Raw genomic sequence first — 15346 nt, 5'->3', positions numbered from 1 at the left:
ATATAATATTTATAGTACTATGATCTTTTATTTATTAATGTAAGTATATGTATTTTCATACGTAATGAACTGTTCTATAAATTTTAAATTGAGTTTGATCAATTATAAAATTTGTGTATTCATAATGCTATATATTAAAAATATCACTTATATAATATAATTAATATTATTTATTTTTAGATATTATAATATTGTGAATCATAACATTTTTGATACTCATTATTTATGAAAGATTCTGTTATTGATGTTGTTTTCTGGTTGAATTATTTAAATAAAAAATATATTAAACTTATAAATATGATAAAAGAATACATTTACCGTTTAAATAATAGTTTTTATACTTTATTGGAGAAAATTATTTGCTTCAATTTTAATTACACATCCCCAATTTTCCGAGTTGTTAATTTTTAATTAAAAAAAATACTAATATATATTTTATTTGTAAACTTCAAAAATGAATAAGTTTTATATTAAATTCTTTTTTTTTCTTTTAATCATCTCCCTATGTGTGAATAATAAAACCCTTGCAACGGAGCTTGCTCCAAAAACATATACAAAACACAAACCAAAAAAATTTACAATATTCAAATCAAAAAAATCATATCCTGCGTAAGAAAATACTACAATATATATATATTATATTTCATTATGAAAGTATTAAATGTGTACGTCTTTGCAAAAATGTTATAAATACAATAACTTTATTTTTTTACACATTAAAAATATGTTCATTTTTAGAAAAGATAATACAGAAGAAATATATCAAAAAAACAAGCACCTATTATATACCGATCCCGAAGAAACTATAAAAGCGTGCAGATTTATGACAGAAGCTTTAACACATTTAGAACATCATGCTACAAGTATAGATGGCTATAAATTATATAATTTATATTATGATTACAATATTTATTTATATAAAAAAAAACATCGAGATCATACAAATGTTGAAAAAATTGAATATACAATTGATGATCCGAATAAGGTATCAATTAACGAACAACATTAAAAGTTATAAACCAAATTGAAATTAAAAAATAATTATAATATTTATTTCTCTTTACTTCCATTAGTATAATAAATTAATAAACAAGTTTTGGGATCCTGATAGTAGCAATTTTTTGTATGCAGGCTCGGTTAAAAGTACACAAAACATAAATAATTACCCAAATTAACATATTATTGTTACTATTTATTCTTTCCCATATCTTCAAAATCATGATATTTTAATTATATCTATGCAATTTTATAATATCTTTTTTAGAAAAAATTGTCCGAGTATACAGTCCAAATTTAGTAATGATACAACAACGTTGCAAAAGATGACCGTGGTCTCGTGAGAAATATTTTTATGCTATAGCTGCAAAATTTAAAGTAAGGAAAACTTTCTTCTTTCATTTCATTATAAATCATATTTTTCGTATTATCCAAATACACTTTTATTAATTTCGTAGATATCAGAAAACAAAACTATGATTGTCATGGCTTCAGCAAATATAATTGATCACAACCGTAAAAATAAAAAATATTTTGAAAACAAAATAATAGAAAATGCAAATTTATTCCAAGCTGAAATTGATTCTGAAGATGATATTAGAAATGGAAAATTAATAAAAATGTTTGTTAACTTAAATGGATACATTGTTGAAAAAAAAAATAAATATATTGAAATCACCTATGTTGACTCTGTAAACGGTATACAGATTTTAATAAATAATAATTTATTTCAACCATTGTTTTTAATAAATGAAGATATTTATAATTTGAAACAAATTTTAACATTTTATATAATCATCCATTTATCTTTTTTTTCTTAGAATGATGAACATGGTTCCATTTAACAAAAAAGTATTATTGGAAAAGCTTTAGATTGTTTGTCATTTCATAAATAAACATATATTTATATATTTTTTTCAGCACCGTAATATTAGAAGATTTATGTTAATAAAAATGTTTATTTCCATGAATGGTATTTATTTAAATTACCATCATAAAATGTTTTTATTCTTTATGATTGTTTTGTTCTTGTGTGTTATTTGTTTATGTCTTTTAATATTATAATGCATCTATATGTATTAATTTTTTTAATAATACAAATAAAACTGTTATAACTTATGAAGATCTTTTATTTAATACTTATCACCTTTTTTTGTTTACAAACATGGACATCATCTATATGCTAAAATTTGGGGGGATATCCCATATATTTAAACGATTCTTTATTTCAAATGCTATCATGACATTTATTTTTATTTGTAAGTGATATATGATCTTAATACCATTATTGTAATTGAATTAATGAAGTGATCAGCATGATTCAATACAAATGTTACGTTGATGTAATCATTTTTTATATTCCTATTTAAAGCATATTGCCAATGTATTTTATACAATATATATGAACATCATAATAATCCAACTAAAACATTCTTTGCTTTAAAAAACTGTTTCATATACATTCATAGAAAAAATAAAATATAACATAAATGTAAACAATATAAGATAACAATTTATTATTTTCCTACTATTGTGACATCACGTTGGAAAATTATAGTATTAAATAAAACATAAATGTAGAATAAAAATAAGCAGTTTCGTTAAATAAAAATATTCATAAAATGAGCATATTATGATATATATAATTCAATATAACCCTGAACCCGAATCCTGAACCCGAGTTCTGAATCCTGATCTTTGATTCTTGATCCATGAACCCTTAAAATCATAATATTTAGGGTGCTTTATAATTTGTGTACGCTATTTTTCTCCCCTTGAATGAGTTCATTTAAATAATTTCCCATCTAAATAATTATATAAATTTATTTTTTATTTTTAAGTATTAATTTTTTATAAATTCCGTGACATTCTTTTCCTTCTATTTTAAATCTACTTATATAACCTGTTTTTACACTTTTTAAAATATTTTACTTATCAAATCCAAAAATGAATAAAGGATATATTAAGATTACTTTGGCACTTTTAAGTCTCGCAGGATATACGCAAAATGTAGCATTTGCAAGCGAACATGATGTAGATGTTACTATTAAGACCAACCCCTCACGCCAAAAAACAATGTATGAAAATATCGAAAAATATATACATATTCGTCGAACACCTCCATAATCATTAAATATTCTAAATCTCATTTATAAATTCATTTCTTTCTCTTTTTTTACCCATTAAAATAATCTCACTTTCACCAATAATATTTCGAATCCAAGATTTGAGGAATTCCCAAACTTGGTATGTGAAGATATTGATGAAGCTTTATTAGCAATGAATCATGCAACAGATGATTCAGAACTTTTAATAAAGCTTTCTGAGACTGGTATAGACGATTATTCGGCCTATTATACAGAAGATGGAGACAAAACTATATATTCTAAGAAAATTGGAAATATGGATATTGGAAGATTTCATCTTACGATCCCATCTGCCTCTAACGTATCAAATACCAAACAATATTTAACATATAAAAATAACTTCAAATTAAATAATAATTATTATACATATTCATATTTTTTTTCATTAGTACTCTAACGTATTAAAGAAACTCTGGGATTTCAATCATAACAAAAAACCCTATGAAAAGTTTATTAATGGTACATAAAAAATAACCAATCAATTTAATATCTGCTTCTCACTATTTACGCATCTTTCAATTTTACTATTCTTTGTCTATTATTTTCATTTATATCTCCAAAATAATCATCTTTTTAGGAAATCTTGTTCGTGTATACTGCAAATATTTAATCATGGTTGAAAAGCTTAACACAGATTCTAATTATACACCCCTCACAAAAAAATATGCTTTAGCCGCAAAAGTTAAAGTAAGGGAATTTTTTTCCATTATTCATATTATTATACATATTATACATTAATTTACACAATACATATATTTTTTTATCCATTCATTTTGTAGCATTCAAATGACACAACTGTAATTCTTTGTCCTTCAAGACCTCTAAATTATCTCGGTCAAATTTATGATGAACCTAATATGAAAGAAATATTAGTAAATACACAATCAATCGAAACTGACATTGATCCTGAGGAAGCATTAACCAAATTGGGTACTAACATAGCCGGATTTGTAGTTAAAAAAGGGGAAGATAACGTTCAAGTTACTTATATCAACGCTGTAAGCAATCTCAACAAATAATCATTTTTTTCTCCTTTTAACATTTATAGAAAATCTACTTTATAACTCATATATTTTATGATATTCACACAAAAAATATTGACATATTTTATTTATCAATTTTTTTCGTAGATTTATGACAGTAGTAATTCTACCGACTTTACCAACGATAAAAAAGAGAGAGGACTTGCATATACAAATATACTAAGCTTAGCACAACGCATTTGATCTAGTAAACAACAATATACCTCAAATATAACTCTTTCAACACTCTAATATTGTAATCGATATTTTAATCAAATTAATTTGTCTTTATATGTATTCCCTACTTAAATTACCATCGAAAAATTTTGACCAATTTAAAAATTATTGTTTAGTATGTAATTTCTTCTTCCGTTTGAATTAAAATATATTCAATGTATTCAATTTTGTGACGAAATCAATGCTATAATTCAATTACATTTTCTCTATGATTGCCCTTAATATTAGTTCGATCATTTTTTTTACGTTAAAAATTTATGTTTCGTACTTTATTATTGTCATAAAACTTAAAACTTTTTAGTAATTAATTGTATATCAATATACTTATCATTTAGTTTTATCCACTCAAATATAAAATACTGTATGTATAAATATATTATATATCTATATTTTTTGATTGTCTATTATAATAATATGCATTTTATTTAATTGATATTAAAAATAAACATCTCGTCTATTTTAAATATAATGTAAACAATCTATTCAAACACATTTTATTATAATTTTATACCTTCACATATAAGGTATGTTACTATTTAAGGTACGAATCATATATTAAATTAAAATAAATCTCCCATCAAATAAACCAAATGTCTTTATATTATGGTACGTATACATCAATTGAACCTTAAACTTCGATTAACACTTCTTATATAATAATAAATTATGATACAGTTAATAAGACCTCTTAAATATATTTACCACAAATTTAACAATAAAATATAAAAAGTGCATATTTCAACATATTTAACATTAAGTTATATTAACACGAAATTCAATTCTTATAATTTATCAAAATATATGTCTTTATTCCTCCTTTTCATCTTCATTTTTTCTTACACATTTAGACTTAATATAAATATTAAAAAATCCAACTTATCCTTTACATATTTTTAATAACTTCTTTCTTATATATACATTTAAAACAATTATTTAAACTAATAAATGTTATCGAATTATAAAAAATTATTCAAAATTAAATGCAATATAACACTTAACCCTAACCCGAATATGGGTTTCACAACATAAAAATTGTTTAAAAATTATACAAAAACAGTATTAAAATATTATAACTATACATATATAACATTATATATTATTGGTTATATTATTTAATTATTCTTATAGACACAATAATTACGTTCAAAAATTATGGTAAAAAATTATTTATTTTCAAATAGACAATTTCTTAACGTATATCAATCATTATTACTGTTCCTGAGATGGTTATTACTCTTCGAATCTTATATTAATTACCCATTCTCTTCTTTATGTTTTTAGCTTTTCTCTTAATTTTTGTTTTTGAGATCGTTTCCGAAATCCAAATAACGAATACTAATATAAAAATTGTAAACATATTATATATTTTTTGACAATCGCATATAAGTAATCACGCAAATAATTTATAAATTCCTTATTATTTACCTTATAAAAAATTCCCAAGAATATTGGTATTGCGATAATTATCGATAAAACTGGAATTAATTTGTTTGTTATCGACGAACTTGATGATGTAACTTTAGAATTCGATTCAGAATTTGATTCAGAACTCGGTTCAGAACTTTGTAAATGATTTTGTGTTGTTTTTATATCTGGAAGCGGTGGAATATCATTACAATTAGCGCTACTTATATTACAAAAATCTTTAAATTTATTATAATCATTTGATAATGTAGACAATACTTGATAATAGGCGTTATCTTTAGTATTATTAGGATCGTTAAGTTCATCATATTTTTTAACAAATTCTTTAGCATTTTTTAAATATCTCTTATCTGATGCGTCGTTTGCATTAAGTTCAGTATACATGTTACATAATGGCTTAAATGCATCATAAAAATTAGACATATCATTAATGCCAACATTCATCAAATATTTGTTTTTTTCTATTAACTCCTTAAAATTATTATATCCCGTTATTCTTTTTAATGAATTACTACAATCATCATAATTATCATTACTTTTTTTTTTTATACATTTACTATAATGCGTATTATTCTTTATATTCTCTTCATAAAAATCATTTATGTTTATGAATTTGTTATCTTTCTTTAGGTCTAACATATGACCTAACCATATCATGACGTATATAATAAACACTTCAGAGTGATCTTTACTTAAAGTACTAATCCTATTAACAATATTTTGCTCAAACAACCATAAACATCCAGCAGTAATTTTATCGGCCTCAGTATTACATTCTGTTTTCCCTGAACCTCCATTAGAACAATAATTATTGAAACTATTAAGTTGTTTTAGTTCAAATTTTGCGGTTTCGCCTAATTCATCGGGTAAATATTTTCTCAATGTATCAAATCTTCCACACTAAAAAAATTTTTTTAAAGTATAATAAAAATATATTTTAATGAAATTCTTATAAAATATGTTTTAATGAATTTTATAGGTAATATAACATCGAAAAATATAAGGAAAGGCAAATTTTATTAAAAATATTATTTACCAGGCGATTATCCATTCTAATTTCATTTTTTTATAATATGTAAATTATGTAACATTATATTATTTTACATATTTTATGCTTAATAAATGACAAAATAATTGAACCATAATATATAATTGTCTGTGGTTAAACATGTTATTATCATTTTGAATATCAATTTAAATATAATATAGAACAATATATATGTTTATGGTAGTTAGGTAAATTGCCTTATTTTGGAGGGGGTTAATACATTTGTTATCATTGTATATATAATACAATTTTGTATAAATTGTTATCCTTAATAACACTCATATGAGTATTATTATAAAAGTTAAAGTAACATTGTAATGAATTTAGAATATATCTTCTTATATATATGCTTTAATATAGAAAATAAACAACATCATATCTTTTGTTTTAATAAGTGGTTCCCCAAAACTAATATACTGCAAAAATCGAAACAATTAAGAAACCCATCATTACTATAATCCTTAAAAGTATATAAATTTATTTTTTCTAATATATTTTAAATACTTATATACTTATTTCTTATAATATATATCATGTTTTATTCAAATTATAGTATTTTCAAATTATGTTACTTACATCTCTATGCAAATTATATAAATTTATATTGTTTTTAATGAATGTAGATGAATTCATAATCCATTTTAATGAGTCCGATAACTTTATTTTTATTCCTATATACTTCAATTTAGAAGTATATTTTATTGGGCAAATTTATAAACTATTTTATGCATATTTTCCATTCCTTAAAACAAATATTAACATTGAACCCGTATTTAAAAGCTTAAATAAGTGTTTAAATGCATGTTTTTTAAAATAATACTTAGTAAATATTAAATATATAACAAATAAATACGTATTGATGAAAAATTTTAAGTATAATAGAAAATTATGTATATTAGGTTGGTATATTGCACTTTGAGAGGAGAGAGATAAGATGTATTTGCTCTTTTAATATATAAATTTAAATAAATATTTGCTAAATGTTCTGAATTATTCATTTTTCCCTATATATTCTACTACTATAGTTATCAATGTATATACTATCAAATAATTTATTAAAAATTCTTATTTTATTAATTTTATGACAAAAGAATGATAATATAATATGGAATAATAGAAAGACATTTAACGTTAATTAAGTCTATATCCTTTTCCCTATTTATCCAGTTTTTTAGAATGAAAAATTACAAATCCCAAATTGAATCTTTAGCAAATATATAAAAATTATCCCTTTATATATATTATTATGTGTCTTTTCGATAAAATTCATATTAATATTTAATTATATGAAGTTTCCACAATAAAACAATATTTCAATATTAGTTATTGTATACCATTTTACTAGATTATATGTATAGTTATATAATAATAACAATAATTTTATCTATTATATTATTTATAATTATTAGAATAAAATATAACATGAAATTTTATTAATATATTTATATTTTATTTTTTTAATTATTTTAAAATATAATTTATTTATACCTCAAAGTTATAAAATTTAAAAATTAATACTGATTAATCTACTATTATACCTTATGATAAATAAATTAAAGCATTTATAGCTACTTCTGTTAATATTAATTTTAATACAAATGCAAAGGAAATACAAAAAGAGAATAGTAACTACAATTAAAACTTAAAAAATATTGTATATAGTTCAATTTTTTATGTATTACAAAAAATGTTAGAAGCATAATAATATTTTATAGACTATGTTACATTGTCGATTCTCGATCGAAACTCTATGCATCTATATTTTATGAATATCTATTATTACAGTTCAGTTGGATAACATGATTTAAATTAAAATCAATATGATACAAGTTATAATTTTTACTAAATAAAATTTTCATTAAATAAAAAAACATATTATTATATGAATAATTCATTATAGCTCGGGGTTATCAAGGCTTATATAATAGGCAATTATGATTTACATAATGCAACTTCATATATAATCAACATCTATATTAATATATACAATTTAGACATTTTATTTTAATCATATTAAATCGATATGAACACTCAATTGTATATATTATACTTTATGGGAAATATAATATTCACTCCTTTCATATTAGCTTATGCCCCTTTTGGGCTGCATATTTGAACTTTTGAACTTCATCTTATGATTAAACATACGGAAATGGTACATATATTTAATTAGTGTTTAAATTATAAAAAAATAAATAAAGACATAATACTTAACCCTAACCCGAATATGGGTTACATAAACACAACCCTGACCCACAACATAAAAACTATATAAAAACTATATAAAAATTGCTCCCCAATAGACAGTTTCTTGTCGTATACCAATCATTATTACTATTCCTGAAATAGTAACTTTCTTCGAATCATATATTAATGATTCATTTTCTTCTTTATATTTTTTATTTTTTCTCTTAATTTTTGTTTTTGAAATCGTTTTCGAAATCCAAATAATGAATACTAATATAAAAATGGTAAACGGATTAGTTTTTTGTTAAAATTTGCATATATATAATGAAAAAAAAAATTAATTCCTTGGTATTTACCTTATAAGAAATTCCAAAAAAAAATGCTATTGCACCAAATATTGATAAAACTATAAATAAATTGTTTGTTATCGACGAACTTGATGATGCAACTTCAGAAGTTTGTTTAGAAAGTTCAGAAAAATCTACAGCATTTCTTGTTTTTTCAATTGATTGAAGGGGTGGAATATCCTTACAACTAACATCACTACATTTCTTTTTAAAATTATCATAATCCTTTGATAGTGTAGACAATAATTTATAATATGGATTACCTTCAGTAATCTTAGGATCTTTTTTAAGTTCATCATATTTTTTAACAAATTCTTTAGCATCGTTCAAATATTTCCCGCATTGGGGATTGGTTTCATCAAATTCAATATGCATCGTGCATAATTTAATAAATACATCATACAATTTAGATATAATACTCATATCCATAGTTATCAAATTTTGTTTTTGATCTATAAGATCCTTATAACTATTATACTCTTTAACACCAGTTATAGGCTTTTTATACATATTACCACCATTTATATATATTTCATAAAAATATTGTAAATTGGTCTTATCCCCTACTTGTTTCTTTAGGCTTAACATATAACTTAACCATATGATAATGTATTCAACAATGTTGATGTTACTTTTTGCATCAGACTTAAACACAGAAGAATTCTTAAAGAATGCATCAAACAAATATAAACATCCAGCATTAATTTTTGCGAGATCATCAGTACATCCGCTACTAGTACAATAATTATCTAAAATTGATTTATTAATAATAATTTGATACTCTCCTTTTTCGTCAAGCGTTTTGGAAAACGAGCTATTCATAGCATAGAAATTTTTACACTAAGAAAACATTTAAAAAAGTATAGTAAAAGTATGCGTTAATGAAACTCTTATAAAATAAAGTTTAATGATATATATAATACAATATCAAAAAATGTAAAGGAAATTATTATTATTATTAAAAAATGCATATACCACTTGCTTATCCATTGTGATAAAATTTCATTTTATATTTGTAAATTGAGTAGAATCATGCTATTTTGTACACAATGCACCAAATATATGACGCAAATACTTTAACCCTATATATAACAACTGTCTGTAGTTAAATATATTATATGTTTTTCAATAATTAAATTATTATACATAATAAAATAATATTATCACTAACGAAAAGTTACATTATTTTTTATGATAATTAGCTAAATTACCTTAAATAGAGGATTACTTAATACATTTTTGATTAAATATAGATATGATGCATTTTATACAAAAAATGCTATTCTTACTAATATCAGGTATAAATTTATTATAAAAATTAATATAATTTTATAATTAATTTAAAGTATGTTTGAACATAGAAAAGGAATCTATTTATATTTTGTGGTTTAATGATTTCAATCCTAAAACTTAAATACTATATAAATCTAAAAAATAAAAAATTATATTATTATTATAATCCTTAAAAGTATATAAATAGTTATTTTTTAAAATATATTAAATATTTATATCCTTGTTTCTTGTAATATATACCAATATTTTATTAAAATTATAACATTTATAAAATAAGTTGCATTGTTCCCTGTTTTAATTGCATATACATAATTTAATATTGTTTTTATTTAATATAGATAAATTAAAAAATAATTTTAATGCATTAAATAGCTTTATTTTTATTCCTATATAATTAAATTTAGAAATATACCTTATTGGGTAATTTTATAATATATTTTGCACATCTTTCTCACGGTTTAAAACGACAATTAGCACTGAATCCGTATTTATAAGCTTAAATAAGTCTTTAAATGTATATTGTTTTTAAAATAATACTTAGAAATATTAAATATTATTATATAAATAACTATTGATGCAAATTTTAAAGTATAATAGAAAACTATGTGTAATTAGGCTGGTATATTTACATTTTAGATAGGAGAGATAAGGGAAGTATGTTTTTTTAAGACAATTATGTAGTCATATAATATTTACCTATTCTATATAGCTAATTATGTCTTGTATTTCTTTAACATTAAAGCTTTAAATTAGGTATATATATTAAAATTATTCATTAGAAACAACTTATAATTATTACTTTTCTAAATATATACTTTACTTTTATATCTTATAATAAACTATATTTAGTTCTATGATGAAAAACTATAAAATTATTAATATTGTTTTTCTTGGTAGTGTTAATTCTAATATTACCACATTAAAAAAATACTGTTAGGATTGTATTATTTCTTTTGATGTTTTGTGCATACAATTTTTATTTTATCGCTCGTTTAATAATATATATATAATTAATTTATAGCCATATAAGTGTATCAAATAAACATAATATATTTGTTCGTATTTAATGTTTTATTTATTGCTATTACTATTAGTATTGTTACTGCTATATCACTATATAGTACAACGTAATAATTAATGCGGTTAATAAAAATACTTTAAACCAATGTATGATATTCCCGCGTTTCATAATTTTTAAATTATTTTAGAACATATATATTATTTCGTAAAAACATTATATTTAAATTATATAACTGTGAATTTATATATATATAGTAACATAATAAAAATATTATTAGTTCAAATTAAATTAATTATTACATACTTTTTCTATATACTTTGGATTAATATATTATTGTATATGTTTCCTAAATTTAATATTTTCAGTATTATTTATTGGTATAACATTTTACTAGTTTAGATGTATAGGTATATACTAATAACGCATTATATCTATGCTATTATTTATAATTATAGAACAAAATATGATATGAAATTTTATTATATACTTATATTTTATTTTTTATCTATTTTAAAATATAATTTATATATATTTCAAAACTATAAAGTTTAAAAATTAAAGTGACTAATATAAAATTATACCTTTATAATAAATAAAATAATGTATATATAACGATTTATATTATTTGAATTTAAAACTTTAGCATAAAATTATACTATATATAATCGAAACTTAAAAGGATAGTATGCCTATATCTATAATGCAATTTTTTATTAATATGTATACTTTTATTGTATTATTAAAAATGTTAGATGCATAACATGCTTGTTATAGATAATGTTGTGTTATCGAATCTCGATATACCATGGATCTATATTTTATGACTACCTATTATATATTGGTAATATGCTTAATTAATAATAAAAATATACTCATTAACCTGAAGGTGTATTATAATGTATACAATTATTCCAAATGAATCTAATTATAATTTATACTATGATATATAAAATTATTATATCGTTCGATTATCAAAATCCGGTTTAAATTAAAAAAAATGATACAAATAATAAGTTTTACTAAATAAAATGTTTTATAAAATAAAGAAACATATTGTGTTATGTATAATTCAATATAATTATGATTAACAAACTTTATATAATAAATAATTATGATATGTCATAATATGAATTGATATATGCGATATAGACATTTTATTTTAATCATATTAAATGGACATGAACACTCAATTATATATATTATAACTTATGGAAAAATGTGATCTGACCATTATCATATTAATGATAATGCCCCTTTTTTGGTTGCATATTTAGCCTTCAGCTCGAGATTGAACATATAGGGATGGTACATATATTTAATTAGTGTTCAAATTATAAAAAATTAATACAATATAATACTTAATCCTAACCCGAACATCGGTTCCACAAACACAACCTTGACCCACAACATAAAAACTATGATAAAAAGTTACTTCGAAATAGACAGTTTCTTAAAATATATTAAGCATTATTACTATTCGTGAAATAATCACTACTCTTCGAATCACATATTAATGATCCATTTTCTTCTTTATTTTTTTAGCTTTTCTCTTAAATGTTTTTGAGATCGTTTCCGAAATCCAAATAATGAATGCTAATATAAAATGTTAAGAAACGTATTATTTTTTTGTTAATGTTTGCATATATTTAATGAAAATAATTTTTTAATTCCTTATTATTCACCTTATAAGAAATCCCCAAAAAAATTGATATTGCACCAAATATCGATAAAACTGGAATTAATTTACTTACTATCGACGAATTTGATGATGTAACATTAGAATTTTGTTCAGATCTTTGTTCAGGACCTTTTGTAGCAATTTGTGGTGTGCTTATCTCTGGAAAGGTTGAAAAATTGCTATCTTGAGCATCATTACATTTATTTTTTAAATTATTATAATCATCTAATAATGTAGACAATATTTTTCTATATGGACTGTTATCAGTATTATTAGAATCTCCATTAAGTTCTTTATATTTTTCAACAAATTTATTAGCATCTTTCGAAGATATTTTTTTGCAATTTGACGTCCTTCCATCAAACACAGAATACATTTCACATAATGATTTAAATGCTTTATAAAAATTAGATATAATATTATTATTCATATTCAACAAATCCTTTTTTCTATCAATAATATCCTTATAATAATTATAAGCACTAACACCATATATTTTATTTTTATAGTGCGTATTTGTTTCTATATGATCAATATAGAAGTCATTTAATTTATTGATTCCGTTATCTTGTTTTAGGCTTAACATATGACTTAACCATATAATAATGTAATAAACAACATCGATGTTATTTTTTGCATTATCTTTAAACGAATTATGATTTCCAAAGAATGCATCAAACAATTGTAAACATGCAGAATTAATTTTTTCTAGATTATTATCACAACTATTATTTCTACAATACTTTTTAAACTGTTGACCATCAGATAAAAAATTATAGTTTCCATCATCTGTCAATTCATCGGAAAAATAAGTCCGTACAGAATTGAAGTGTTGACACTAAGAAAACATTTAAAAACAATTAATAAAAACGCGAATTATTACAAATTTTATTAAAATAAAGTTTAACGATATTTATATGTAATATAATATCAAAAAATGTAAAGGAAATTATTATTATTAAAAAATGCATATACCAATTTCTTATCCATTGTGATGAAATTTCATTTTAGATTTGTAAATTGAGTAAAATCATGATGTTTTTATATACACTGCATCAAATATGAGACGCAAATACTTTAACCCTATATATAACAACTGTTTGTAGTTAAATATATTATAAGTTTTTCAATAATTAAATTAATATAAAATAATAATACAGTAGTATTACTAAAATCATATTATACTTATTTTATGACAATTAGCTAAATTACCTTAAATAGAGGATTTCCTAATACATTTTTGATTAAATATAGATATTATCCATTTTATACAAAAAATCTTATTCTTACTAACATCTAGAATAATTTTACTATAAAAATGGATATACTTTTATTATGAATTAAAAATATATATACTCATATTTATGGCTTACTATATGAAAGAAACGACGCCATATCTTTTGTTCTAATAAATGGTGTCCCCAAAATTAATATACTGTAAAAATCGAAGCAATTAAGAAACCCATCATTACTATAATCCTTAAAAGTATATAAATTTATTTTTTCTAATATATTTTAAATATTTATATACTTATTTCTTATAATATATAATATAGACCTTTCTAAAATTATAATATTTATAAAATAAGTTGCATTTTTCACTTTTTTAATTGCATATACATAAATTTATATTGTTTTTATTTAATATATATAAATTCATAATCCATTTTAATGAATCATATAACTATTTTTATTCCACATATTCCTTATTGGGTAATTTTGTAATATACTTTGCATATTTTTCCCATTCTTTAAAACAACAATTAGCACTGGACCCATACTTATAAGATTAAATAAGTCTTTGAATGCATATCATTTTTAAAGTAATGCTTAGTAAATATTAAACATATATACCTACTGATGATATTTTAAAGTATAATAGAAAACTATGTTTAATTAGGTTGTTATATTACCCTTTAAGAGGAGAGAGATAAGATATATTTTC

At 21.5% G+C, this 15346-nt stretch overlaps 4 protein-coding genes and 1 pseudogene across 4 annotated transcripts, besides 1 other annotated feature; 2 read left to right on the top strand and 3 right to left on the bottom strand.

Annotated features, from left to right (window-relative positions):
• The first annotated feature begins 454 nt into the window (after nucleotides 1–454).
• Nucleotides 455–2061, top strand: PY17X_1045400 (annotated as a pseudogene).
• Nucleotides 455–2061: a sequence feature (fam-a protein, pseudogene).
• An 882-nt stretch (nucleotides 2062–2943) lies between these two features.
• PY17X_1045300 (fam-a protein) lies at nucleotides 2944–3881 on the top strand (the record flags this gene model as incomplete). The annotated part of the gene is made up of 4 exons (XM_034637560.1): nucleotides 2944–3074; nucleotides 3222–3444; nucleotides 3533–3602; nucleotides 3721–3881. 4 exons carry the CDS (start codon nucleotides 2944–2946, stop codon nucleotides 3879–3881), a joined length of 585 nt encoding a protein of 194 aa, XP_034493509.1.
• Nucleotides 3882–5671: 1790 nt separating this feature from the next.
• PY17X_1045200 (uncharacterized protein) lies at nucleotides 5672–6878 on the bottom strand (the record flags this gene model as incomplete). Its single annotated transcript, XM_719615.1, has 3 exons — nucleotides 5672–5737; nucleotides 5828–6727; nucleotides 6864–6878. 3 exons carry the CDS (start codon nucleotides 6876–6878, stop codon nucleotides 5672–5674), a joined length of 981 nt encoding a protein of 326 aa, XP_724708.1.
• A 2367-nt stretch (nucleotides 6879–9245) lies between these two features.
• Nucleotides 9246–10399, bottom strand: PY17X_1045100 (PIR protein; the record flags this gene model as incomplete). Its single annotated transcript, XM_022956393.1, has 3 exons — nucleotides 9246–9332; nucleotides 9419–10249; nucleotides 10385–10399. 3 exons carry the CDS (start codon nucleotides 10397–10399, stop codon nucleotides 9246–9248), a joined length of 933 nt encoding a protein of 310 aa, XP_022813437.1.
• A 2854-nt stretch (nucleotides 10400–13253) lies between these two features.
• Nucleotides 13254–14391, bottom strand: PY17X_1045000 (PIR protein; the record flags this gene model as incomplete). Its single annotated transcript, XM_022956392.1, has 3 exons — nucleotides 13254–13316; nucleotides 13406–14239; nucleotides 14377–14391. The coding sequence occupies 3 exons, from the start codon at nucleotides 14389–14391 to the stop codon at nucleotides 13254–13256; spliced, it is 912 nt and encodes a 303-aa protein (XP_022813436.1).
• Between the last annotated feature and the right edge of the window lie 955 nt (nucleotides 14392–15346).

Source organism: Plasmodium yoelii (genome assembly GCF_900002385.2).
Source record: "Plasmodium yoelii strain 17X genome assembly, chromosome: 10".
Taxonomy (NCBI): Eukaryota; Apicomplexa; class Aconoidasida; order Haemosporida; family Plasmodiidae; genus Plasmodium; species Plasmodium yoelii.
Note: the sequence above shows the minus strand (reverse complement) of the source record. Positions and strands in the feature narration are given on the sequence as shown.